The sequence below is a fragment of the Catharus ustulatus genome, chromosome 6, assembly GCF_009819885.2.
Source record: "Catharus ustulatus isolate bCatUst1 chromosome 6, bCatUst1.pri.v2, whole genome shotgun sequence".
Classification (NCBI taxonomy): domain Eukaryota; kingdom Metazoa; phylum Chordata; class Aves; order Passeriformes; family Turdidae; genus Catharus; species Catharus ustulatus.
This window is the reverse complement of record NC_046226.1, coordinates 47,279,000-47,305,177: the sequence shown is the minus strand read 5'-3', so window position 1 is coordinate 47,305,177 and position 26,178 is coordinate 47,279,000. Positions and strand designations below refer to the sequence as shown.

The 26,178-nt window shown below is 40.1% G+C and overlaps 1 protein-coding gene across 13 annotated transcripts in view; it reads right to left on the bottom strand.

Annotated features, from left to right (window-relative positions):
• BRSK2 (BR serine/threonine kinase 2) overlaps nucleotides 1-26,178 on the bottom strand; it is a 300,531-nt gene that overhangs the window by 51,061 nt on the left and 223,292 nt on the right. For all 13 annotated transcript variants that reach the window (XM_033061786.1, XM_033061783.1, XM_033061784.1 and 10 more), the window contains exons 6-11: nucleotides 21,223-21,256; nucleotides 20,272-20,340; nucleotides 17,215-17,361; nucleotides 9,899-9,930; nucleotides 4,446-4,610; nucleotides 3,599-3,696 (exon numbers count right to left, since the gene is read on the bottom strand). In XM_033061786.1, coding sequence (XP_032917677.1) covers nucleotides 3,599-3,696; nucleotides 4,446-4,610; nucleotides 9,899-9,930; nucleotides 17,215-17,361; nucleotides 20,272-20,340; nucleotides 21,223-21,256 — 545 coding nt within the window. The remainder of the gene's footprint in view (nucleotides 1-3,598; nucleotides 3,697-4,445; nucleotides 4,611-9,898; nucleotides 9,931-17,214; nucleotides 17,362-20,271; nucleotides 20,341-21,222; nucleotides 21,257-26,178) is intronic.

The following is a 26,178-nucleotide window of genomic DNA, read 5'->3' as shown; positions in this document are numbered from 1 at the left end:
ATAATGTTCCTCTTAAAAGTTAATTAGAAAAAAAGTGCAGTTGTATCTCACTCCATTTTAACACTATCCAGTAACAAAAAGACAGCAGAAAATGGTATAGGCAATGACCTCCAGATAAGAAAAAAAAAGAGTGCATAAAGCTGACAGAAAAACAAAGGGAGATAAACCAAATAAAGCATTCATACTGTGTGACTTCAGTTGCATACATGTAAGTGGTCAAAAGTAAACTGGGATAAGCCTTAGATATTTCAAACTCCTCCTTTTTAAAGCAAGTGCAAAATATGAGAAAAAAATCATGCTACTGAACAATTGGTGGTTTAGGAGTGTATCTAAAGCACAGTAACATACATAACAACAATGTTCACAATGTATATATAACACAAAATGGATACAAGTTTTGTAGCAGGATATCAGACAAAAAAGGAAGGTAAAATAATGCAGTTTAAAAGAAAGGAAGATGAAGAAAGCATCAAATGTCAAAAGAATGGTGATGAAAAAGCTCAAACAATAGAAGCTAAACAAGAAAGAGAAAAAGACAAGAAAAATATTTTATGAACAGATATTTTAAAAGTCAATTTGATCCATGCATGTTCAAAACAGAAATTGAAATTCAGCCGAGTGACATTTACAAAAGTGACAGACCATTTTTTAAAAGCTGGACTTTAAAAGACAGCAAATAAGAAATCTGAAGAGGAATTAGCTAAAAACTTGAAGGACAGTCCTTTGTTCAGCCATCAGAAAGAGAAAACCTAAGAGAAGGACATTAGCCAGAGGGGCCATGAGGGAATCAACAGGACAATTGAGGAGGAGAAGGATATCACTAACAAGCTAAATGATTCTTTCATATCAGTCCTTGCTGCTTAAGATGCTGGAAGATATTGATTTCTAATCTATATTTTAAGCTATCAAAGACAGAGAATAAGCAAAAAGAGCAGGTGGGGAAACACACCCATAAATTCAAGAACAGCAATTCACAAAAGTTGGATGGAAAATACAACCAAATATTGTATTGCAAATAAATGTAATAATACATTGCATTAATGTGGTTGAGCTTCTAATAAAGGTACTTGATGCCTATTTAAAACTGGCTACAATCTACCCTACACATGGCTGAGACTAGCAAGTATTGTACACACTTTTTAGAAGGGTCTGATTAAGAAATGACAGGGTACCATCACTGTCAAGTCTAAAGATACCAAGAATTAGTTAAATACACACCCATCCTGTCATAATGACTAAAGTGGTGTCATACAAAAGCTGTAGAAGATTTTGCAGAAGCTCAGGAATTAAAAATAGGAAAATCTCCAGCATTTGCCCTTCTCTTCTTTGACTGTTTGGACATGGTGCAAAAAAATCAAGCTGGAGTCCAGTGACAGTGACAGCATTAAGGATGCATTTTCCCTTTATTTCACATCAGAAAGGCAAAGCCATTTTTACATACGAAGATTGAATCATATAGGTAATGATCCAATTATAAATCCACTTTCTCACAGAAGATGGGAAATAAACGTTCACCTTCTGAGTTTGGATGAGGCATCTCTGTCCTCTCTATCTGTTCTGGTCCAATCTTTTGTTCTCTGTTTAATTAAGAAAATTTACCCCACAAAATCCTTTTTCTCAAGGAGACATTAGTTGACATTCATTCCTATTACTGAGAAGTTTCTCATTCACCTGTTTTCAACTAAAGAAAATGGAGCTGCACACAAAAAATGTTGGAAGTAGCCCTTCTTGGCCCTTGGAAGAAACTTCATACAGATGAAACAGACAAAGGGACATCAGAAGAAAGGGCAAGCTGTAGCGGGCCATATTTTTACCTGCATCCATCCCTTCTGAGACTTAATATGCCAACAAAGAGGAGAAAGCAAAATACCCTCAGATGCTTTTTTTTTTGGCAAGAGCTCAGACAATGCACAACTCCCATGAACATGGTTTCTTCAAGCTGTTGTTATTAAACTGCTACTTGTTCCCTGCTTTTCTTTGTTTGTGCAAGGCCATTGCTAATGGCTAATGATGAGATATTCATCAGACACATGACTGCTCCTAATTAAACCTTGCCCCATGTTCTCAGAGATACCACTGGGAACAGAGGACGTGGAAACCCCCTGTGGAAGAGGAAACACAACATACAAATGCTCAAAGAATAATGCTCAAATGTGCAGGTGAGGCACATAGATACAGTCACTATTAGGAAACAGTGTCAGGAAACATTTTCACTCCTCGCACAAAAAAATACAAGAGTGGACCATAATATTTCAGTTCAAACCATGAAAATACTTTGGCATGTAGAAGAGATACGTGATGCACTTAGGGCATAGCTACATATTCACTTACATGTTGGGTTTGAAGATTCTAAAGTCACCTTGTTTCTTATGACAAAAGCATTTCTAAAACAAGATGATGCTGTCCTTACATGGCAGGATAATCTGTTTGAGTCAAAAGCTGATTAGCAGAGTGCTAGATGACAAACTGCACCGAGCAAGGGGCTTTTGACCACGGGACCTGCAGCTGGCACAGCTACCCATCTTCATCAGGATCCCTGCTAACATGCTCTCTGTAGCTCCATTCAGGTAGTTTAAAAATTGCTGTGTTAACTAAGAATTTTCATCTCTTCCCCCATAGAAGAGATTTCCTTGCAAAATTATAGGGCCTGGAGCCTGGAACTTGGATGAGTTAATAATTCAATGAAGCATTAACAACTGCAGTGCAATATAGCACTGCCCTGAAAGCTTTTGAGATTCCAGGCTTTCCAGCGAAAATAAAGGGCACTTTGCTTCTAGTCTTCAAAGTGCTGAAGTACAATACCTGAAAACCTCCACACTTCTAAATTCTGTTTAAGATCATTGCTAGAAGTGACTAATCCTTTATTAAAATTGTCTGCACATCAAAAGTCACTTATATAGTTAGCTCCTTGGGGAGCAGTTTTCCTGTTGTCTGGATTAGTGGTGATCAGCAGCACCCTAAAAAACCAATGAATAAATAGGAATAAAGTGGTATCACAAGAGCTTTATAAGATATATAATCTTATTGTGCATTAAGCTTTTTAAATATTTCTAAGTCTAAAAACAAGGGAGTTTGATTTATGTACTATAAAACAGTTAAGTTATATGATTCATACTTTCAGCAGTGCATGTATTCACTTAGAGAGGATGTGCACATATATAACTGCAGAGGGATGCAGCTACACAGCTTCTTACTAGCTGAAGTCCATGAATAGCCTTTCTGCAGCACTGCAAGGAGATTTGTAATTAGAAAATTCTGCCACTGGATTATGCTGCTACTAAACTTCAACTGCCTGCATAGAGCCAGCCTGTGGGTTCACAGTACATTTTCTAAAATCCCATTCAAGACCAACTTGGATGTTTTTGCACTGTGAGACAGACATGCCTTGAAAGATGAAGCCTTCTAGTTTAACCATGGAACAGACTTGCCTGCCCCAGGCTGAGGATTCTCACCAGTGCTATGTACACTGTTTCACTGAGAAGGTAATAGTGATGCCAGGGTTTGGGTTTAAACAAAAATAAAATTAGAATTTTAATAAAAAGGTGAAGAGGAACTAATTCAGATGGGTTAATGGTGACTGAAGTCATATCTGCATTACCTATTTCATTTCTAGGGGGAAGATCCTCATCTTCATGACTAGGATACCTCTCCTTTCGGTCAAGCAGAAGAAAATAAATCATCTTTTCTTGGTTTTCTCTGAAAAAAAAAACCAACCAGAAAAAAACTCCTTGACATTTGAAAAGGAAAAAAAGGTCAACATGTACATAAAACTTTCTCATCAAATAAACAGTCACAGTTATTATAAATGAGTTGGAAGTGGTCATGTACATGACAGCTAGATACAGAGCCCACAAAGCTTTTGAGACCCTTTCTGTCTCCAACAAGCAGCTAGTGAGGAAAGGAAATAAGATTCCCATATTACATACACAGAACAGAGGCACAGGACAGTCAAGGTTAGGTGCCCCCAGGAAGTTCCAAATGAAGAGTGGCAGCCAGACAGGTCTCCTGAACCTCTAAGTGCTCTTTCTACTACGTGTCCCTCTTAACACCTCTGGACATACACCAGCTCTTAGGCATAGGCTTGAAATAAATAAAAATTTGGCAACAAAGGCATATCCAACACAAATATCAGCAATGATACCTCCCCATGTGGACTGTGCAGCCCATGTTTTAATGAAGTGACCTGGCCTGGCAGTTAGGGAAGAAACAGCACAGTCCCTCCATTGTTGGTCAAGCCATGAGCTTCTGACCCATGGAGCGAGCAAGAAAGGCTCAGTGCTTGCTACCAACACCTTACCAGCAAATGAGCAGTTAGAGGGTGAGAAGTTCTTACCAGTCACTCAGATAGAGAGAAACCAGTTAAAATGCTCTCTACCTCTCCCCAGGTTCATAAGCATCCCAGCCCCTGGACACCCAACTGATATGAAGACTGAGCAAGTGCTTACTCTTCCGACAACAAGTCCTGTAAGAGTTTATTTCGGTCACGGAAGCAGCCTAACGAGTGCATGCTATCTAACACGTCTGGATCAATATCCTCCAAGGAAGGGAGAGAACGAATCTGCACCTTTCGAGGGATTGGTTGCTCTGGTTCTGGCTCATTCTTACCCCCTCTGCAGAGGAAAGAAGATGAGAGAGAGAAAGGGGGAGGGAAAGGAGAGAAAAGAAACATGAGTCACAAATGAACCCATACTCTGAAACACAGCCTGCAGCAACAGATGGAAACAGCTTGCTAAATTCCCACTGAGAGACCAGAGCTTCCAACCAGACAGATATTATTCTCGTAAGAAACTGCCATGAAGGCTAAGACTGACCAGCAGGTTGTGGATTTGGGTCTTTAATGAGAAATGTCTGTCTTCAGTCAGCAAGGCAATAGGAACTTCACTTACCAGTGCTCTTGTAATAGAAGCAGCTGTTCAGCATCCTAATGCCAAACATTTATAAAACACTACATGTTTTCAGAGATGTTGTCTCATCAGCTGGCCAGACCTCAGGCTGAAAAGTGCAAGCTGAACAATTCCCTTTTGAAGAAGGAGCTCTGAATAAACCATCACTATTTTTCACCAATTCTGATTCCACTGGCACTGCAGCAGTTTCTTTCATTAACACTTCCAATGTGATTAAGAGACCTCAGTGTCAAGCTCCCACTTGACACACTTGAAAGGATTTTGGGGGGAAACCACACTGCTTAATTACATGCCCAAACATGACAATCTCTGCTTCTCTTAAGACATGCAAATTTGAAAATTTTGGCTCAAGTGCAATGCCCAAAGTCAGTGGCAGACCTCAAAACACACTGTTAGCAGTAAAACATACTACTCTTTCAAATGTAGTTAACACAGGCTTTCTGCACAATTATGTCATCCCATTCACTAGGCTCAGGAAATACTGATTATTCATTGCAATTAAAGGCCCTGACTGTAAGAAACAGGTCAAGGTGTCAGGGTATTTCTAAATGACTAATGATATAAATTACAGACATCCTGAATATCCTTTGATTTTATTTTGGTAGGTAGTGAGCAATTCATGCAAACTCTATCCACCCAAAGGGGTGGGTTTGATGGTGGTGTTGGTGTTTTGGTTGGAGAAACTGTCTATTCTGACCCTCTGCTATTTCTCAGTGGCTGCTTTGTATGATGTTGAACTTTTCCTGCTCCATAAGTGGGGTTCTCCCTTTCCTTTATGTGGCGCAAATGGGTCCAGGCTCCCAGCATGGGCAACAGGAATCAGGAATATTTAAACTGCATCAGATGTCACCATTTACTGTTTATGGGGCTGTGTTTGGACTAGAGATCCTTCCTTTTGATGCTGGAAGAAATAAGGTGGCCACAACTTGTGAAGTTATTTGCACAATTTAAAATGTTCCTGGCTTAATGTAAGCTATCCAAGTATCTACACAGAAAAAGGAGTTCCAATCCAAATGTCCTTAGTTTTTCTTGCGTAAGTCAGAAATCAGCTCTGGTTCATACGCATGAGACCAAGGTCTCAGCTAGTGTACCAAAAAGAGAGCCAATGCACCTTAAAAAGAGCCAATGCAGATTATCTCCTCCAAGGTAAGAAGGCAATCCTAAGTCAATGTATCCAGGATAGGACAGTCACATGCTGGGACAATCACAGGAGATTGCTGAGCGCTACTTGCAATTCAGTTTTATGCAAGTTGAAATGCAGTTGAGAGGTATCTGCTCTGTTTGTGGGACACCATTTGCAAAAAGACTCCTCAGAAATGTTCATTTTATCTTCTTTTGAAGCAGTGAAAATGTGCACAGCCCTACCTGGATACATGACATGGAGTCAGACTGGTGTTCATTCCATGGGTCATGACAACATGAGTCAGATCCCACTTCTCTTACAAGGAGCACTCACATACACACCTGATCAATTTTATTAAATTTAGGGGACTGGAAGTAAACAGAGGATGTAGAATCTGCTCCTTATGATTTGTTCTTGTATCCTCTGCAATACCACCATGGTCCTAAATCTAAGGGCTAAACTCAAAAAACCTTGTTCAACTAAAGAAACATCTTATTCCTTCTAAGAGGCCACTACTGTTACCTCTTAGGATCAAGATCTAGCTCTCAGAAGGTAATGAGCAATGATTAGTTCATAACTTTGCACTATTAAATCCAATGATGACCTTGTAATTAAGATAAATTCTTGCAGGATAGACCTTTGAACAGCAGCTGAGTGTTTTTGCTTTTTAATGATCTACAGTTCACTTCTGAAAAGTATTGACTTAATTAATCATTCGTGTTACAAGCAGATCTCCTTAAGGTAATTTAAAGAGATTAAAAAGAATCATTGTCTTTGAAAATTTCCAGGAAACCTGGGCTTCCCACTAGTTGCTCTTGTCTGAATAGAATCTACAAGTTTCTTTTGTATCAATCAGAACAGGAGCCATTTCTAGAGAGCACAGCTTGCCATCCTCCGTGCACTCCAGAGTGGCATTTCCTTCTGCCCTGCACCTGGTTAGCCTCAGACACAGTCAGGAATTTTCACACCTCCTCATCAGGTACAAGTAAAATCTGCAAAGAGGCGTCTCGTCATTTGGCAGCGCAATTCAGAGCTTCAGGAAACGAAAATCACCGGGTCTGGGTTGTGATTGGCATGACTGCAATGCCTGTTCCATTCTCAGTCTAGCAGAGTGACAAATTTGTTGCATTGCAGCCCACACAGACATCAAACAATGTCACACAGTGACTACTGCAAATCACATATTTTTTTAAAGGCCCACATGAATGTAATTGCTGCTTTAAAACCCACCCTCTTTTGTGAGGATCGGTGGATACAATGGCTGTGATTCCTGATCAGGGTGGACTTTTTCAGTCTCTCCATGAAATTCTCTCATGAATCTCACTGAGACGCCCGTTTGCATCAGTGCAAAGCAAAGCAGAACCAGTACACTTATTCTTTTTCTTCTTTTAGTAAGTGTGGTACCTTCATAATTAAGGCAATAACTCAATGTTACAGGAGTGTGTATTTACCATAATAGGTAATTTTATTTGCCCTCTTACTTTATTAAAAAATGTGAAAATAACGGCTGTTTATTTTCTGGTTTATGATAACCAGCATTTGAGGTAAAAATAAATTATTTCAATTAAAAAGGCTTGAGAAACCTCACTGAATTAATTTGGGTGGGAGAGCAAGAACTGGAGGTTGCTGACGAAAGGTTTCACTTAGGTTTCTGTCTTCCTTTTTTAGGCTTGTGAATCATGATTTCAACTTTCAAGACCTCTTTCTCTGCCTGCCTAAATCTGCAATTAAATCTCTTCTTTGGTTTTACAGTAGTCCTGATATTTATTTGAAGAATTAAGTGAAACCCCTTCAATGTTCTGAGTACAACTTTCAGGTCAGTAACCTATATATGCCAAAGGATGAAGATTTTACATAGAATAGTAGATAAAATAAAGAAAAAAAATTAAGAGGTGAGCAAAAGAGCCATAGGATAAAACACTACAACCCCTTCTTCTCTATCAGCATAAGTATTTCCAGGCAAAATTAATGCAAAGAGGTTGTGAAACATTACCAGATGAAAGCAGTTGAGTTTTGGAGGCGGCAAGGTTATCCACTGACTAAAATTAGCCACAGGATGTTAACCTCCTGAGGTCAATCCATGGCCAGTACAGAGAAAACGAGAAAGAAACTCATTAAAAAACTATTTTGAGCAGAAACTTCTTTTAGGCAATCTGAAGAGACATCTGGAAGAGCCTTTCTGCACTGACTATCCTGGGAGTATAGAGGAGACTTGCTTTTGCAAAACTCAGTTTCTACTTCTGAAAACAGCCTTAGATGGAGCTTACTGTGTCAGTCATCAGAGAGTCTGACCTTCATTGAATAGTATATGAAAATGTTCAGATGTTTATGTCTCCAAAGGAAAAAATCTTCAAATTATAAATATAGACTAAAGTAATGAAATGACAGCCCAGGACAACATTCCTTCAACAAGTGAAAAGTTACAGGCAAAAATCTTGAGGAGGGTAAAAATAACAATATAAATGATCAATGACTTTTCGTTTATTCCTATTCCAGTTCTGATAAAAGCACAGAGTGTCAGCTGATTTCACTCCATGAAGAAACAGAGGGGAGTTATCTGTCCTATCTGAAGTAAACAGCATTTACTTCTGCAATTGCTAGCAAGACCTTATAGAAGGGATTTCAGGGATTACAATTAGAGATTTCTCCACTCCATTTGTTCTGCATTTACCCACGAGAATTAAAAAAAAAAAAAAAAAAGTATATGCAGGAGACCTCCAACACTTCTTTGGTTTAAAAAGGTGCCATGTCTGGTAACTGAAGAGAGCACAGAAAAGTCATGGGCAGAGTGCTGCCACTATTTTGGATGAACTAAGTTTTTCTTAGTTTCAATTTTTTTCTTAGGTATTCAACAAACTGTTGAACTCCCTCAGGTCCCGCTGAAGCCATATAAATCCAGAGGTGAACATGGTCCATAGAGAAAACAAAACAAATAAAGAAAAAGTGTTTTTTTCAGGCTTATATATCAGTTCATATCATCCTTGAGTACTTCTCAAGAGTAATGATGGGATTATGAAGGCAGGACTTTCCTTATCACCCACCTGGGGAAATGCTGACCCTGAGAAATGTATCCAAGCATAATTTCCTTGTTTACTACGTTTATTATCACCTTAGTTTGATTAGCATATCATAATATAAAAAGTTTATTTATTTAGGCTTTTTGAAATCCTCCTAAGGCTACACAAAGAGCAAGGTCACTTTTAAAAGCCATCAATCTTCCTGACACCCAAACCACTAGACAGGCATGTACTTTTCTCACAGACCTCCTGTTTCACTGTCAGGAGTGCTGTTTTTAATCAAGTCACAGAAGTACTCTCACATCAACAGGTTACAAGGTTAGAAGCAGCCTCTTAGCAAGCTATGAAGAAGGAGTGGGGATTATGAGACAGAGAAGCTCTTGCTCACAGGTGCTTACTTATCAATATCATCATTTTTGTTTCTACTTCAGAGAAAAGCCAAGAAGCCAAGAAGGAACAAATGAAAGCTTTCTTGTCAAGAAGGTATTACAAAGGATTGTCTGCAGCGCTTGGATAGCAAACTAAATATGGTTGCTAGCTAGGTATTTTTTTGCTGATCACCTGCAGGTATCTCTTTAACACAGCAAGTTGCTGAACTGAATGTCTTATTTCAAACAGTTGTTAGATTTGTACAAAAAAAGTTTCTGGGTTGCTATATACAAATGCAATTATATGAGCAGCAAAGGGTAAAAAAAATAAATTACATGTCTTTCTGTTCTCTGCCTCTTTTTCCCACATGTGTGAAACCTGCTTTCAAACTCCAGTCTCACTCTTCTAGTGGCCTCTTCACAGACCACTAGAATGCTAGAATCAACAGTGAATGTATGCAAAAAAAAATTTAAAAAGTTACTTACATATACCATATGTGTTTCTGAATATGTTCTAGCTGTAAAGGAGAAAGAAAACAAGGAATTAGTGTTGTAAAATAGATAAGGTAACTCCACATTCATTCTTATTCAAGGCTTATTCAAGTGAATCCAAAATTTCAGAGATGGACATATGCATACAACAGGAACTTCATGCTGCATGAAGAGCTGCTCATCCTAACTCATCCCACTGGAAACGACACTTTAATTCCAGACATAATGCATCATTCAGAAGCAAATCCCAGGCAAACACTAAGTGCAAGGCTTCAAAGGTAACTTCTGGAAATTCAAGCTTTTCCCTTCCCAGGTCCTTCCCTCTGTAATCTAACTCCTCCTTTCTGAATGTCCATAATAGTTGATCCTTTACACTTAAATTGCATTTCTAGGTGGTTTTTTTAGAGAAAAAGAGAGAGAAAGAAAGAAGAAATTAGGCTCAAACAGATAATAAACAAAATACTTTGTGCATCTATGGCATGACCTTCCTGGATACAAGACTCTTTCTAGATTGTCTTCACATTTATCATCAAAATCTAAGGACCAAGCAGAGTAAGATTCTATGTAATTTACTAATTCTGTACCTGAACACCAGACCACAAATTTATTTTACTTTCCTCTTTCCTGTTTCACGCATGAGAATTTCACTATGCAATGAAGGACTGTTTAAAGCTGAAAGTAGCCATGTCCACCTATGGAAGGCACATTCCACAAACATTATGATAATATCTTTTCCCACAAGCACAGGAAAAGAAGACAACATGATTTTTCCAAGAGAAATCCTTAACAGCAGAGAGAACAGAAGGTTCATATGACATACTTACAGCAGAACCTTCCAAATATGTTTTGTTTTAACCATCACAGCAGAAAAGAACTTTTCTTAGATGTCCAGGGATAATTTGTTATGTGGGCAATGCTTTTTATATTAATCATTATGCAGCACCTTTGTAGGTGCAGAACAAAATGCATACTCACTGCACATGGGCTCACATTTGTACCACATTCAGGGGAAAGACAGGAGAGAGCTGGAAGAAAGCTCACATGAGAGGAAATCACTGACCCATTACAATGGTCAGGAAGAATGGCGACAGCTGTCCTGCTCTTATTGCATTCCACTTCCACAATAATAAGAAACAGAGAGAAAAAGAAACAAAAAGAAAAAAAAGGCAAACAACAAAATCTCAGAGATATAAGGTGTTTGCCACAGAGAGCAAGGAACCGGAGACCTCTGTGCCATGGAACAACAGCTCCGTGTCTGGGAAACCAGTAAGATGTGAGTTTGGCTCTATATGGGATCATTTTTGCAAGTTAGTCAGGGCTTTTCCTGAAAACAAAGAAACGGAATGCAGCTTAGGAAAGCAGGACAGGAGGCTGGAGGGAACAGTGTGGGAAACAAACAGCCTCCTTTAAACCCCAGACTGCACCAACACTGCAATCAGAAGTGCAGTTGGCACACACATATCTGTCTTCTGACCAACACCAATGCCCCAGCACACACATCCACTGGCCCAGGCAGACTTGCACAGCTTCCAGCTGTGGCCTCAGCCCTTCACAATAACTCCCCTTCACCACAATTCACCTGCATTAGGCAGCCCTCTAACCCCTGCACTATTAAGAGTAAGGTGGAGTATTCCTTACACACTGCCATCTCCCTTCAAGATAAAGATATGATTTGGGAGGTCCCCCAACAGCCTGGAGACAAAGCCCTCTTCCTCCTGGAGACAAAGCCCTCTTCCTTCTGGTTCTGTGCAAGCTGAGGTACAACCACAGGACATAAGGAGAGCCTATTTTGTACAGCTTCCATGGGGCAGGAATTTAGAATCGCTCCTTAACAGATTTATAGTTCTGTGAGGATCTGCTAAGGGGCGGACTGTGCCTCCTGTGCTGGTAAAACCACATCTACTCATTATTTCCCATACACCACATGGAGGGTTAGAGAGATTAATGATTTCAGACAAGATGCAGATGATACAGCTATGCAATGTCCAAGCATCTTTCATGCTTGCTTCTCCTGCTGCATTTCCTGTCTCCATGGGACACTGTGCTCTTCTGTGCCTGTGATACGCAGAAATGCCATGGCAAAGCAGACAACAGCACTTCACTTTCTGAGTTAGAGAGGGGAAAGAAAAGAGGGTCAGTAGTTCATGTCTTAGTCACAGAACCTCTGGGCTCTTTCAGAGAAGATGTCAAATGCCTTCTGCCCATCCCTGCTGGTCAAACTCCTTCAAACTAATGATCACACAGTGTTGTTCTGAAAGAGAAGCCCCGTTGCACCTAGATACTCATTTGAAAGGTGTATGACAGCTCTCATGGCTGCTGTTTACCTACAGATCTGCCATTCAATCCACACCAAAACCATTGCTGTGAAATATGCTGGGATATCCCGGATATGAAATCCATTTCCTATGCTGATTCAAAAGTAATTGCATTGAAATTTTATTAGAAGTGTGCTTGCTGCTGCCAACATCTTCACTACTGTTTTAAAGGTAATTAATTAATGCTTTGTTGCTTTTTGTCTGCATTAAAGTGACAGGAGGGTTATGGGAGGGCGATTGGTTTTGACAAGAAGAAGTCTGTACGCTTTCTACCGTGCAGTGCAGGGGAGGGAGATACACAGTGGGAGCTAATCTCACTCCTGCCTTCATTTAAACACAATGTTTAAATGCGTTTAAGTGATGAAGGCATTTAACAACCCTTCCCAGAGGGCTTTTCTTGCTGTTTGCACATGAGTTTGCCAAGTTTAATACCATTTTATGGAATTGTAAAAATGCTGCTTCCTAATGTCTCCGAGTCACTGCAGGCAACTGTCTCATGACATCATCTCTGAAACAACAAAACATGCTCAGATCCACTGCACATGCACAGTCAGAGAGATTTCTGCAGGCTAAGATGCTGTAATGGAAGGAGAGGGAGAATTCCTTTATCATAGTTTTACATAAAAATACTTCCAAATATTAAACTTGTACACTGAAGAAGCGTCAAGGAGCCTCTCTCACAGACCAGATACTGTGATACAGAGCTGCACAAGCTTATCAGAAAAAGAGGTCTCCTCCCACAAAGAGCTGACGTCTGAATTCTAAGGCAGGGAACAACAGATGGAGACAGACAGGCAGATGGAAAACAAGACAGCGCTGTCTACATCCTCGGCACTGATCTCAGCAGAGTGGTTGCCAAGCTAAAAAGTTCTGACCTGAAGAAAAACTTTCTCAAAGTCTGTGGATATAGATGAGGGCTTCTAGGCTTGAACTCATGTCAAATTTCAAACTTCCCTGTCCGGAAAGGAACAGCCTCAAACCCATCTGTGCACCCACACCTCAAATGAGTCTTCTTCATCCAGGAGATCCCCTAGTCTGAGCTTTAAACCTACTGTGTCATGTCAAGACACAGGCTTTTCCTGGCCACAGGGCTCAGGCTGGCAGTGCAAACAGCACTGGAAAAACCATTACCCATTTCAGCAGTAGCAATTGTACTAAAGTAGCCTCCAGGGACCTTGACAAGGCCAACTATCACCGTCCTATGTGCATGGGGCATGAAGAGGTCCTCGGCAGCCTAAGTACATCAACTGGAAAATTACCTCCATTCTACAGGTTGTAAAGTCAGAAAACTTAAATGATGGAATGGACACCTCACCATAAGACCTTTTACAGAAATTAATCAGGTGAGTTTTCCCTTCTTCATTTTTGTAACACTCTTTAGATTCTGCAGGTCATCGTCAGCATACATCTGTTCCAAGGAAAAACAAAATCAGAAAGCAGAGAGGAGATTCTGAAAATATGCGTAATTCAAGGAATTTTTAGATAATATTCAGGGATAGGTATTTCCACCTATGTGGACACCCAACAAGGAAGACAAGTCATTCTACTCTAGTATAAGAAGTTAATGCTAGAACAGTAACAGCTTTATTAGAATAGCTTATTCTGCAGTATCTGTTCTGATCCACCTGGCTCTAGAAACAAAGTTTCAATAGTGCTCATCCATCTTTAAAAGAAAAGTGCTTCTGCCCTTTGCCTTTGTCTTTTTGGAGAAGAAAATATTGGCTGAGAAAGCAACTGGTTTCTACTACAGGAGCTGTAATTCTCTGCTGTAGCAACGCTGAATCATTTGAAGAGCACATAACTAAAAGAAACCTCATCCTGCAGTACTTTAGGCTCCCAGAGCACACGTCCCATAAGCCTTCTCAAACTTTATTACTACTACACTTTTATCCCTGACACTACCCCTACTAAAAGGCTGTCCCAGAACTCCACTGATATGCCCAAAATTCTTCTTCTATTTTCTAGCCTACTTTCCTATAAGGCCATTTGATATACATTTGTTTTTGTGCCAGTATCTTCCTTTAGCTTAAATAATCCTTCTCTCCCTAATAATTACTTCTAATGAATATGCAGACGACCAGTACAACCTTTCTTAGACATCATCTCGGTACATTAACTGAAGCTCTTTTAGGCCATATTATTCAGACAGAATCTTTCAAATGCTGATCATCTTAGTACTCATTCTTTGTTTGATTTCATCTTTCATAAATTTCATAAATAGAAACATCATCACCAGGAGCTAGCACAAACTTTTAATGAAAGATTTATGTTTAATGAAAGAAAAACATGAATTCTTTTATTTTACAGAATGTTTAGTAAAACAGGTTCAGTAAATGAGAGTGGTCAAGGATGTCAAACTGTATTTGAGGCTCTGTAACACATGGTAAGCGTGAACAATATTCCACAAAGACATAATAAAGTCTTGTTCTCACAAATGAATCATATACAAAGAAAGGTAGTGCCTGTTTCTTAAGGCTGGAAAGGGCCAGCAACAATAATTCTGAGTACCCTCCCCTCCATTAATCTTCTCGGGCTCCAACACTGAAGCAAATGATGACAGTTAAACGTGAATGCTGGTTCTGTTTTTGTTGATCATTTTAACAGATGGACTGGGTAAGGTGTGGGTGTGCTGTGAAATGGCAATTACTGCAGGGAGGGAAATGCAGTTGGATGAAAAGGAAAAGAGATACAAATCAAAAAAGGAGGAACAAAGCAGAGAGGGGAAGTGAAAAACGAAAGAAAAAAATTCTGGTGACCTCACATTTCACTATATTTTTCTGCTGAATTCACTAGTGAGGTATTGAGCAAATGATCAGTAAAGGAAACAGCTACATCTGTACTTATTGTACCCAAGCCGCAATTTTGCTCACATCTTTGTATAAATATCAAATTGATTCAAGTGAGATATTTTCCAGGAATAGAGACTTCCAAATAAACCCATATTTATACCCTTTTTCACAGGACACAGCTAAAATAGAATTCAGCTCTCTCCTCAGAATGAACTCTATATTCCCAGCTCCTGTGCAGTAAACAAAGAGCTCCCTTCTGCCTGGCAATCAAAGCAAGCAGCTCACTAACAGCACAGGAGTGTGACAGCAGCAGGGACAGCAAACCCAGAGACCCTCAAATAATGAAAATAAGACTATAGCAAATAATGAAGAGCCATCCTTTTTTCCTCCCAGCTCTCATCTCTTTAATATGTATTATTTCAAATCCTTATTCATAATTCAATGGTTAGTGCTTGCCAATAACTACCTGATCTGGGCTTTTTTCTCTCCCTAAGGAAGTAAGAGGTTAATTTTGATCAAGAAAGGGAGAGGGATGGGTGTCACTCTGAGACCTTGAATTACCTCAACTGCTCTCTCCTATGCATGTACTGCACAACTATGCTGTATTGCACAACTCTAAACATTTAGGGCTAGCCTCTGCCCTCTGTAAAAACCCAGAAAAATCTGAAGAAGGATCTAACAATTGATGATCTGCTCCCTAACATACTTAGACCACTGGCACTAATATATTTGAGAAAAAAAAAATCCCAACAAAACAGCAGAGAAGCTGTTTACATCACGGAAAGGAAGCTAAGCTTGACAGGGACTTGGTGACTTTCTTGGCCATGAAGAGCAGCTGTTTCATGTCTCAGGATATCGCCCTAACCCCTGCAGTGCTCTTTCCATTAATATACTTGTAAAAATGTTATTTCTTTCTTTAAAAAACTGTTTAAAAAAGGTCTTTTGAAGTACTTAATTTTTTTCAGTCGGTGCTATTTATGTACTGCAAAATGTGATGGCTACTGGGTTTGCAAAAGCAGGGATACTAGAAATAATATGAAGAACTTTTCCCCTATGTCATCAAATAGAGTGTGACCTGGATTGGTAATGAATGAAAGAAAAACCCAGCTGTCAGGTAATATTGTAAAGAGTTATGAAGGGAGTTTCAGTTAACTTCTTAGCAGAGGTGTCTGCACCCCAAAAGCACCATCACAGCTGGCACAGACTGATGCTGTTGTTACCAATCTCAGCAGAGGCCAACCAGCGATCCGAGAGTTTATTTATAAATATTTTAGCAGACTGAAGAACCAGGAGGAGTTTTAAATTTACATTTCTTTATACATACTCCCACTCAGAATCTGTGAGCTTAGAAAATCTGTGTAAAATCATCACCATGGCCTGACAATAGGATTTACAAGGGCAATATATCCATAAAGGCACACGCCTCCACTGACAAGCAGGCAATCTTACTTTCCAAAATTATTTTAATTGCCAATGTTTTTTAATTCCCTAAAACATTAACAAAGTGATAGTGAAGGATACAATCACTACACAGCCCTCACCCTTGCAGGGTCTCTGTTGTAGTGATGGGATGTATCCTAGATGCAGACTCAGTGCTGAATGCCAGGAGCTCAACACTGTGGGACTAGCAGTGCTCAGGACCACAGGGCACAGGATGAAAGAGCAGACTGGCAGACACTTGCTCAGAAGGCTGCTAGAAGATAGTCCAGAGCAAATTCAGGATAGACTACAATGCAGTTTATGTGGCGTGAAGTGAGAAGCCAACACTTGCATCAGAAATGTATGAAAATCACTCTGTTTAATGGCAAAGCTTCAAATACCAGTCCTAACACCTGTGACCTTCAAACACTTACATCACACCCAGAGCAAACTGCTGTATCAGACTGAAAAATCAGACAACTCAGGTGGACTCCAAAACGTGTGAATGGGCCAGTATTCTGAGAATAGGAATGACGGATTTCTCCTAAATGCCCAGTGTTACCCACGAAAGGGAATCGTGGCTACACAAAAAACACAAAGGCAATCTGTCCTCATGACTCAAAAGAGATGGTAACTAATTCCTCCCCAAAGAATCCAACCAACTCCACTCCGTCTTTTCTCAGGAGGAAACACACAGGAGTGCCACTAAATCACCAAGTTACCTTAGCTGCTCGACCACTCCTGCAACAAGGCGAGGAATGAAGCCTGGCTCACGATGCCTCCTTACCGTGAGACGTTTCGAGGCATCCACTTCAATCATCCCCCGCAAAAGGTTCTGACAGTCGGGAGGGATAAAATGGGGCATGTGGAACACTCCACGCTTCACCTTCTCCAGCAGTTGCCGCAAGTTGTCGTCATCGAAAGGCAGGGCACCCTGCAGGGGTGGGACAGAGCAGTCAATGGGAGAGAACTGGAGAGGGCCAAAGGAGAAAATCCACGATAAACACCGTGAGAGAATCAAAAAGAGGAAGTCAGCTCATAATGAATTACTATAATGAGTGAAAAAAACTATTTATCCATTGAAAAGTAATAATTTCTTAGTGCTGCTGTATTTCCTCTAACATAGGAAACAAAACTGAGGGCATTGTTTATTTCTTATTTGACCTTTAATTAGAAAATTACTGCCAGTATAAAGTAAAATACAAAATATGAAATTGCCTTTCCAGGCAAATTCACCAAAGATGCATGGATTCACTTAGATTCAGCTCAAGCTTTTGATCTGCTGCTATTCCTCCTGGGCATACTTTCACAGTAGCAATGTTTATCGTCTCCTTATTTTTAATCTTCCTGAGACACATTTATTGCAGACATTGAAAAGGAGGTGAACAGCTTTTGAGAGACTTTCAGTAAAGAACACGCTCTTTCTGATGGAGCATTGAAATGACACAGCTGAAAGAAACCCCAACCAACATTAGCCTTTGGAAGCAGCAGACATTCTACCTGTTTAATATACTCCATGCAGTTCCCATGCTGTGGTCAGGTCATCAGTTCCTATTGCTTCCCTACTGTAGCTCACTTACATGAATGGCTTGAAGTTTTTTTAGCTGAAACTACATTTTGAATAGATCATCAGCTTGCTACAAAAAGCAGTAAAAGACCTATCCTTGCTGCAAGGACAAAAAGGAAAAAGAGAAGTTGAAATCTTTAGGATAACTCTACCGACTGAAGCTGATACCCTTTTATAGCAAGTCTGCACCTTCCTAGATATTCTCACTTCCTTCTTTCACTGCCTAATTCTAGTAGGTGCTGAGCTGCCTTGATTTCCAGGGTGATCTGTGGGAAGCTGCAAGCTGTCAGCTGCTGTGATAATGAAGTTTTAAGTTGTCAGCTCTGGCACTGCTCTTACTACAGTGAGTAGTGCATCTGTATAAGCAATCCTGCGTCAATGGTTTTGGTAGAACATTTACAGTAGCCTCAGGAAGCCACCTGATGACAGCCACGACTGGGCACTGCTGACTGGTGTTGGTTCATTCAAAGGGCCTTGAAGGCAGAGCCTCTCCCTGCCTTCTGTAACCAACCTCCTGAGTTACCTGCGTTTTTCCTACCCATTCCAGACTTAAAGGAAAATCAATTCTGATAGTTCAGTACCTTGGCTAACGCAATTTAAGCCCTGATGAAGTCAGAAAGTACGCTGTGTGGCATTTCCTGAAGGTATAAACTACGTCTCTTTTATTACTACCATCTGCTATCATATCTTGATAGTTTTTGCAGGGTTCATCCTGACATAATTAACTGGCGAGCTCTGCACTCTCCATCAATAATAGACTTGTTTCAATCATTTTTCAGGCTCATGTGTATAGGAACAGATGAAGATGCAGCAACAGACACCAAAGCTTGACAGAGAATCCCCCTGAAAATGAAAAGCCTGCTCCTAAAAATCCTAACCATCTTGACACATTCTCTCTTCTGTTCTTACAAATTCAAGAAGTTATATTAAGAGCTCATTATACACTTCTATTTTATCAGCTATGGAAGAAACTTCTCAGTGAGAGATGACCAGGTGCTATCTAGTGTGACAGTTAAAATTCTTCCAATGCAACATCAAGATAAAAAAATTAAAACTTCAAAAATGTCAAAAATGTCACTGAATTGTAATGACTAAAAAGAAAAAATGAGTAAGATTGGTTAAGGGGAATTAAAGTATCATACTGGGATTACTTCAAGGTATTTTGATTTGAGCCATTAAAAAAGAATCAGCATATCTTTTGATAGAAAAATCCTCTAAAATTTTAAAGTATTTTAAACAAAAGTAATATGCAAAATTTATCTCATTTAACACTGTACACGTGCTTTTTTCAAAATAAAACATTTAAAGTGAAGCATTTATTTTACTGATAAATGTACAAGAATATCAAAATTTTACTTCAGGCTTGTCATTTTTATAATTATAGATGATCAGCTGAACTATTAGTTATAAAGCACTTAACATGCACACAAAACCAATATTCATGTGGAGTATTTTACCTTCATGTGGAATATGCTTGTATTAACATAAACTTTATTTTCCTATATTATACTGTGGAAACTGATAACAAATGCCAAGCTTATCTGCCTTCAGCTGGACACCCAGTTGCTGGATGTTTAGGGGTGTTATAATAAAACTTCATTTCAGGATAAATTCCACAGAGAATTGAAATTCTGATCAAAAGAAGGATAAGTTAGAAGATAACACATTTTGAACCCTTAAAGTATTACTGAGCCAGATGGAAACTAATTTAAACTTTGTACTACTGGCTCAGTTTTATATTCCCATGTGTACCAAATTAAAGTGTAGCTCACTGCTTGCATGAAACAAAGATGAGGTTCTCAAATCTCTGGAAAAAATACTGCAGTTAATGTATGCATATACCTGCTGAAGCACATATACACATAAGCAGAAAAAAGTGAACACATCCCAAACCCAGCCATATTTTGATCCCATGAAGGAAAACTTGTTTGACACTCTCTGTATCCTGGAGTTGTAACCCTACACATCTTTACCCATCAAAAAACGTGGTGCAACATCACAACACAGCAAAGAGTATTTATGGAGACAAGTTTTTGATGCCTGTCTATGCTCTCCTGTGCAGGGCAGCAATGTTTCAAAGAAGCAGTGAAATATTCCTCATGCTTTTCCTTTGGGGCTGATGTCGAAATAAGAGGAAAGGATGCCACTGAGAGATACAAAAATAGAGGAATAAAAAAATCCATCCGTACATGATGTCAATGGAATTGCTATTAAATACAGCAGCACTTTCAGATTTTTCTTTTCTTTTTAAAGGCTAGTGCAAGGAAGATGACTCACCACTAGCAACGCAAACAAAATGACTCCGCAGCTCCAGACGTCTGCTTTCCTTCCATCATATTTTTCTCCCTGCGCAGCAATGACATAGAGGTTCAAAAGACTGATCATTAGTAAATGAATTAATTATCCTTGAGAGAGGGGAGAAGGGGAAACCCCACATTTCAATCCATCCATCTACCTGCTTCCCAAGGTGGCCTTCCCAACTAGGAGGAAGCCACTATAGAGCCGCCTAATTGAATTTTTGTAAACATCAGCTTTCAGTCTTATCTGAGATCTGAGAGGAAAGGCTCAGAAGTGGGAGCAGGGCAGGAATGGCTGACAACTCACAAATTATCAGATCTGGCATTTAAACAGAGTAACAGGTGCAATAAGGACATCAAGAAGGTGTGTTTCTCTGCGCTGGTTCTTGAGGGAGCTTGTCACCAGCCATGTTATTTGCAAACTGATAGTGTTGTCTGGACAGTCTTTCCTGAGTGCTTCCTGCTTGACTTTACAGTAGACACATGCTTTGGAAGAGGGCAACCTTGGGCACTGAAACCTTGGATACTTATTTTCAGAGGACAAAGGGAAAGCAGAGGGGAAGAATATTGTTTAGTCAAAATCAACATCACTGACAGTCATCCCCAGCTCTTCTAATGAGATGACAGCTACATCAGAGACAGGAAAGCTGAGGGGACTACATCCCTTGGGTCAAAAGATCAAATTAAGCCAGGCTCCTGTACTTCTGTCTGATCACATGGTGTGAAGGATAGTGTGAGAATAACACACAATTATTTCCCAATGTGGCTTGATTCAGGGCTGAGCCAAACACAAAACTCTCTTTAGGTTCCTTGTGTTTCTTTTGTTCCCTCTGCACTGGGCAGATTTCTTGTACAGAGGACCTGTCTGCATACTTGCAATGAGGGACACTTCAAGAAAGGTGTTTATGTACACCAATATTAACCAACTTACCCGGATGACTTCAGGACAAGCATAATGCGGTGATCTGAAAGATAAAATACAGTCAAATGAGCGTGTAACAGCCTGGTGTTTATGGTTATGTGCATTTGCATTTTGTTTAGCAGAACCGTGATAGACTTGCTTATACAGAATACAAGTGTGCAAACCAGCACATTTTTCTTTACCTCAACAAGAACACATTTCTAACAAGCTCAGAAAATGGTCAAGAATTAGCATAATTTAAAACTCTATGGCCCTGCTGTGAATTTCTTCAAAGCAAGGAATGAAAGGAAGATGAGGCATATTCTGTGAGTAGAGAATTCCAGCTCTCTAATCCCACTCTTTAACTTGGTCTTGTATCTAATTAAAAAGAAGGCCCACACTGCAAAGCCTTTACAGGAAAAAAGACAGATGCATCCCTAAACCATGTCTGGTATCTCTTCTGCTAAGATGACTCTCATTTACACCAGTGGTCACAAAAGCTGCCAATACATGATTGCAACATGCCTTTCTTTTTGTTTTAAAAAAACAAAAGACGATGGACAGTAGCACCATTACCTGGTGAGTTAATATATTCTTTCCACATCCTTCTACTCATATATCTCTTGTTTGATTCCTGGCTGAGAAGAGTTAATTACTTCAACTTGCCAGGTAATAATTTTAATTCCTAAAGATTATAGCCATGGCTATTTATTTTATAGCCTTCATTAAAGTAACTTGACAAGTAAAAGGGATGCAAACTGTCTGAAACCCGTGTGCAAATCATGCTATTGTTTATACTGACACCTCCCAGCAGTCCCTGAGCCTGTCTTCATTTGTGCATGTGTTTCTTGTGACAAATGCAGTCATGGTTGGGCAATACCTGTCTCACAAAATAATGAGCAAACCAGTAGCACAGTGAGGTTAGCTTTGTGCTAGGATGCTATATTAATGCCCAGTGAGACAGCCCATTAATTGAATTTCCATACACACTACACTTATCTTATGGCAAAATATCATCCCATGGGCATGGAATGCCCTGATTTGGTATCACAGCTTTTGGCAGAGCATGACAATAAACTCAGGGTACACTTGGGAGTGCAGATACCTTGACAGCAAAGCTTCCATGAGAGAGAAATGCAGTTTAACCCTCACAAACTTCAGGAAAAGTGGAACCCACCAGCTTAATCCAATATTTAATCCAATACTAACCCTAAGAGATGTGCTGTTCACAGGTATTCTAACCAGACTGTCTGCTCAGTAGTGCTTTAGTTAAGACTACATTTTATAAACCTTGGTTCAAGAGTCAAAACAGATAAGTAAAGCCAGAGCTGGCTAGAGTTGCTCATTGGAAGACCAGAAAGAATGCTCTTGTGTCTAGTGGGTCAGACAGACTACCCAGTCTCTCTGTGTAGCTCCGTCACTGTCAGCCATGGAAACATGGACAAGATTACTTAACATTTTTAAAAGCTGCAGCTGGCCTGTTTGAAAAAGGTGACCAGAATCTCACCATGAGTCTACTCTTCTGACCAAAACAAGAGCAATGCCACTGCAGATTTCATACCACAAGAGAGAAAGTGAGGTCAGAGCCAGACACTGCATTGCTTAATGTTATGTACATGTTCCCAAACTTCCAAAATATATTGTTTCCCGTGAATTTGCCTCTTGGTAGCAAACCAAGAGCTGAACTACACCTATTCTTTCCAAAACCCCAAAGACTAAACCACAAAAAGTCACACCACCGGACTAACACATGCTTTTGCAAGCTTTTAGGAGACAAATTATTCTCAAGAGAATGCTGGACTAGTGATGTCTTTTTCTCGTATCTAACAGTGGTGTAGAGTTTACAGGCCATCTCTAAGGCACACACACAAAGCACAAGTAAGGAGCAGCACCACAACTGGGACTGCAGCCCAGGCCTGACAAGTACAACTCTCACTAGTGCTGGACTGCATACACAGAACACTGAAGGAGGGCAGTGTGGGAGCTGTAGGGAATGTAGTAAGGCAACTGGAATTTGGAAAAAAACCTACATGGTAGCAAAAAGAGTACAGGACTTACAGAGATCAAGGATATTTGCTCAGTTTAGTCACCTCAGAACAGAAAGGCCAGTTCTAACATGTCCTACACAACTGAGTCACGTTAGGTTTATTGGAAAATACATGGGGGTAAAAGGAGTGCAGACACATTCTAGTAACTGTTGAGCTCCCCATCACTTACCATGTTTGAGTTTCTCACTCTCACATGTATTTTAGGTTCTGCAAGGTACAGCTGCCTCTCTGTGTGAGTCATGACCTCACACAGTACATTAAATGGCTACTACAGGTGGTGCCTGTGGCTGACCTAGAAACTTTAGCCAGACCTCTCAAATCCCACATGATATCCCATATAGTTCAACAATATCCTTCAGTACAATCCTTTTTGGATAGCAATGGCACTGGGGTGCACTGGAAGAGTTAGTACCACAATTTCCAGAGTGTTCTTGAATTTTTATTTGTATATTATGACTCCAACAAGGATTTCAGAACTCCTAATTGTGGGTGCTGAGCAGTACAATCACCTTGAAAGCTTCCTGTGCTAACGTCCTTGAAAAGAAGAATATAAGTGATGTGAAGAACTCAAGATAGGTACATAGGTATTTATGTGCCCCACTAGCAAATGCCCTTGAAAGTGTTTTCCTTCCTGAGGTCTGCTGAACTGCAGTGGAATGTGCCATAGATCTTAAAAGGCATCACTGAAATTCTGCAAAAGTCTAAGAGACTGGGTGGAGAAATGTTATAATAAATCCTTTGGATTGATTGGATCATTCCACATCTGCATTGCAACTGCCCAGAGAGCACAGGTTTCTGGCATTGCCATTCTGAATTCTTGCCAGCACACACTAGCTAGATATCTGCAGCACTATCTTGGCTAACAGCTTTAAAAGGGATCCTCCAGTCAGCCAGAATCCATAAAAAACTCATTTCCATGCTACCAATCACAGAGCAACTTCAACTGCTGTAAAGACAAAACTCAAATTTAATCAAAAATCTATTTATCTTTCTACAGAGTCATGAATATTTCTTTGGCTCTTATCACTAATTATTCGATATAGAAGTGTCAAGAGCAACATTCCCTGTCTCTTCCCCTAGGCCACCTCCTCATCATTCTGCTAGATCTCTGTGCAGCAAAAGCCCCAGTCTGCCCTTGATAACAAATAAATATATCGCTCAGCAAGATCAAGAAACAGTCGCTGCCTGCGGGTACCTCTGCAAAAAACCAGCAATGTTAGCAGTGTTTATTTCCAGGGTGATGTGGATTTTCCAAGGCTAGTCTGCCTGGGGCAGGAAGGGCTCTCTGAATGGTCATTCACAGCTGTGACTCCAGGACACAATAATCTTAAGGATCTTAGGGGACCTTAGAGCACTTATATGGGATTTAAACCAGAGGAAATAAAACAAGAGAGCAATGGTGAAATGCAGGACAGCTCTGGACAGTTAAGTCGGGCATTCAGAAAGAAATGTATATATCCTTGATGTACTTTTTCTGAATTTCATCTGAGAAACTAGAAAAGTAGTTCTTAATATGTGCACATCAAGATATTGTGCAGCTGCAGTAGATCTGAGACAACCAGGGCCATATCTTCAGGGCAGACGTGATGTGCCTGTGACTTACAGGTTTTTTTACATAGGTAAGAGAGACCTGCACTGCACACACACAAATCCATTGGGCACATATGGTTTATCTGGGAACACTCAGCAACTGATTTGCCAGAGAAGTGGTTGATTGATCAAGAAGGAAAAGCTGTTTGATCCTATTCTACAGTGTGACAAATCATGTGTTACACTGCCTGATGGGTTCCCAAGTCCCAGTAAAGATGAGTGTCCATGCCCCAGTCCTTTGGTCCCTTGCCTTAAGATGGTACTATTTCGGGAAGAAAAAAAGCTTCTTTGAGGGCCATCCTTTAGGCCTCACAGACAGAGGCAGAGTTTCTGCAAGAGGGAGGAACAAGAAGTCTCTTTTCTCTGCTTTGATTATGCATGAAATTACCTTGATATAGGATGCTGTACAGCTGCAGAGAAATCCTCACACATCTGGCTGTTTTTGCTGTTGCTCAATTCTAGAGCCCTTTCCCCTCTCTTAATCACTGTCTTCAAGCTGGCTTTCAGAGGAGTTACCCACTAGAGCAAAAGGCTGCCTCTGCTTTCCCCCCATGCCAGGTAGCAAAGGGCTGAGATGAAGGGGAAGACCAGAGGAGTAGCAAAATAGACAAAGGGAATTCAGGAGACACTGGCATTCCAGGTAGAGAAAGCGACGGCCACAGATCACAGAGAAAAGAAAGGCAGGGAGACACTAATGAAAGGTTCTAGCAGCAGTGGGTAGTTAAGGCTGCAGGGAAGGCAGGGGCTGCAGGTAAGGCTGCAATTAAGGTAGTAGGTATAGTTAAGGTTGAGTGCTATATTGCCATTAAAGCTTCAGCTCAGTCATCCACTTTTGGATACTCAGCATCTAGCCCTCAGCCATCGTACAGCTGTTTACTCCTTGGGTGCAACTACATTTTTGGGGAATTTGCAAATCAGTTCATTAATTATCAGCTCAAATTTTTAAATCATGGAACCTTTAAGAGGTTTTAATTTTAAGAATTAACCAGACCCTTATACTAAAAGGACATAAAGATTGCCAAATCAGGTATCCAAAAGCTAAGAACTGGTAAAACAAAGGTTGAAAAGGCGGTAAATTAGGTGGATGCGCTGCTGTGCCCAACGCCTCTTTTCTACTTGTGACTGAAGTTGGGAAGTCTGTAGCAACGTGAGGGAACTTTAGTGTCAATAGAGACAAGCTTGCAAGCATGCAGCTGACTGACACATGGGAGAATCAAACTCCCTGTCACTGCCAGAGAATCCTTCTGTGAAAGAAAATGAACAGGTGCCTTAAACTGAGATGTTCACAGGTAATTATGAGTTGCATGTTCCCAGTTTTCAGAATCACAGTACTACACATCCAAGTTTG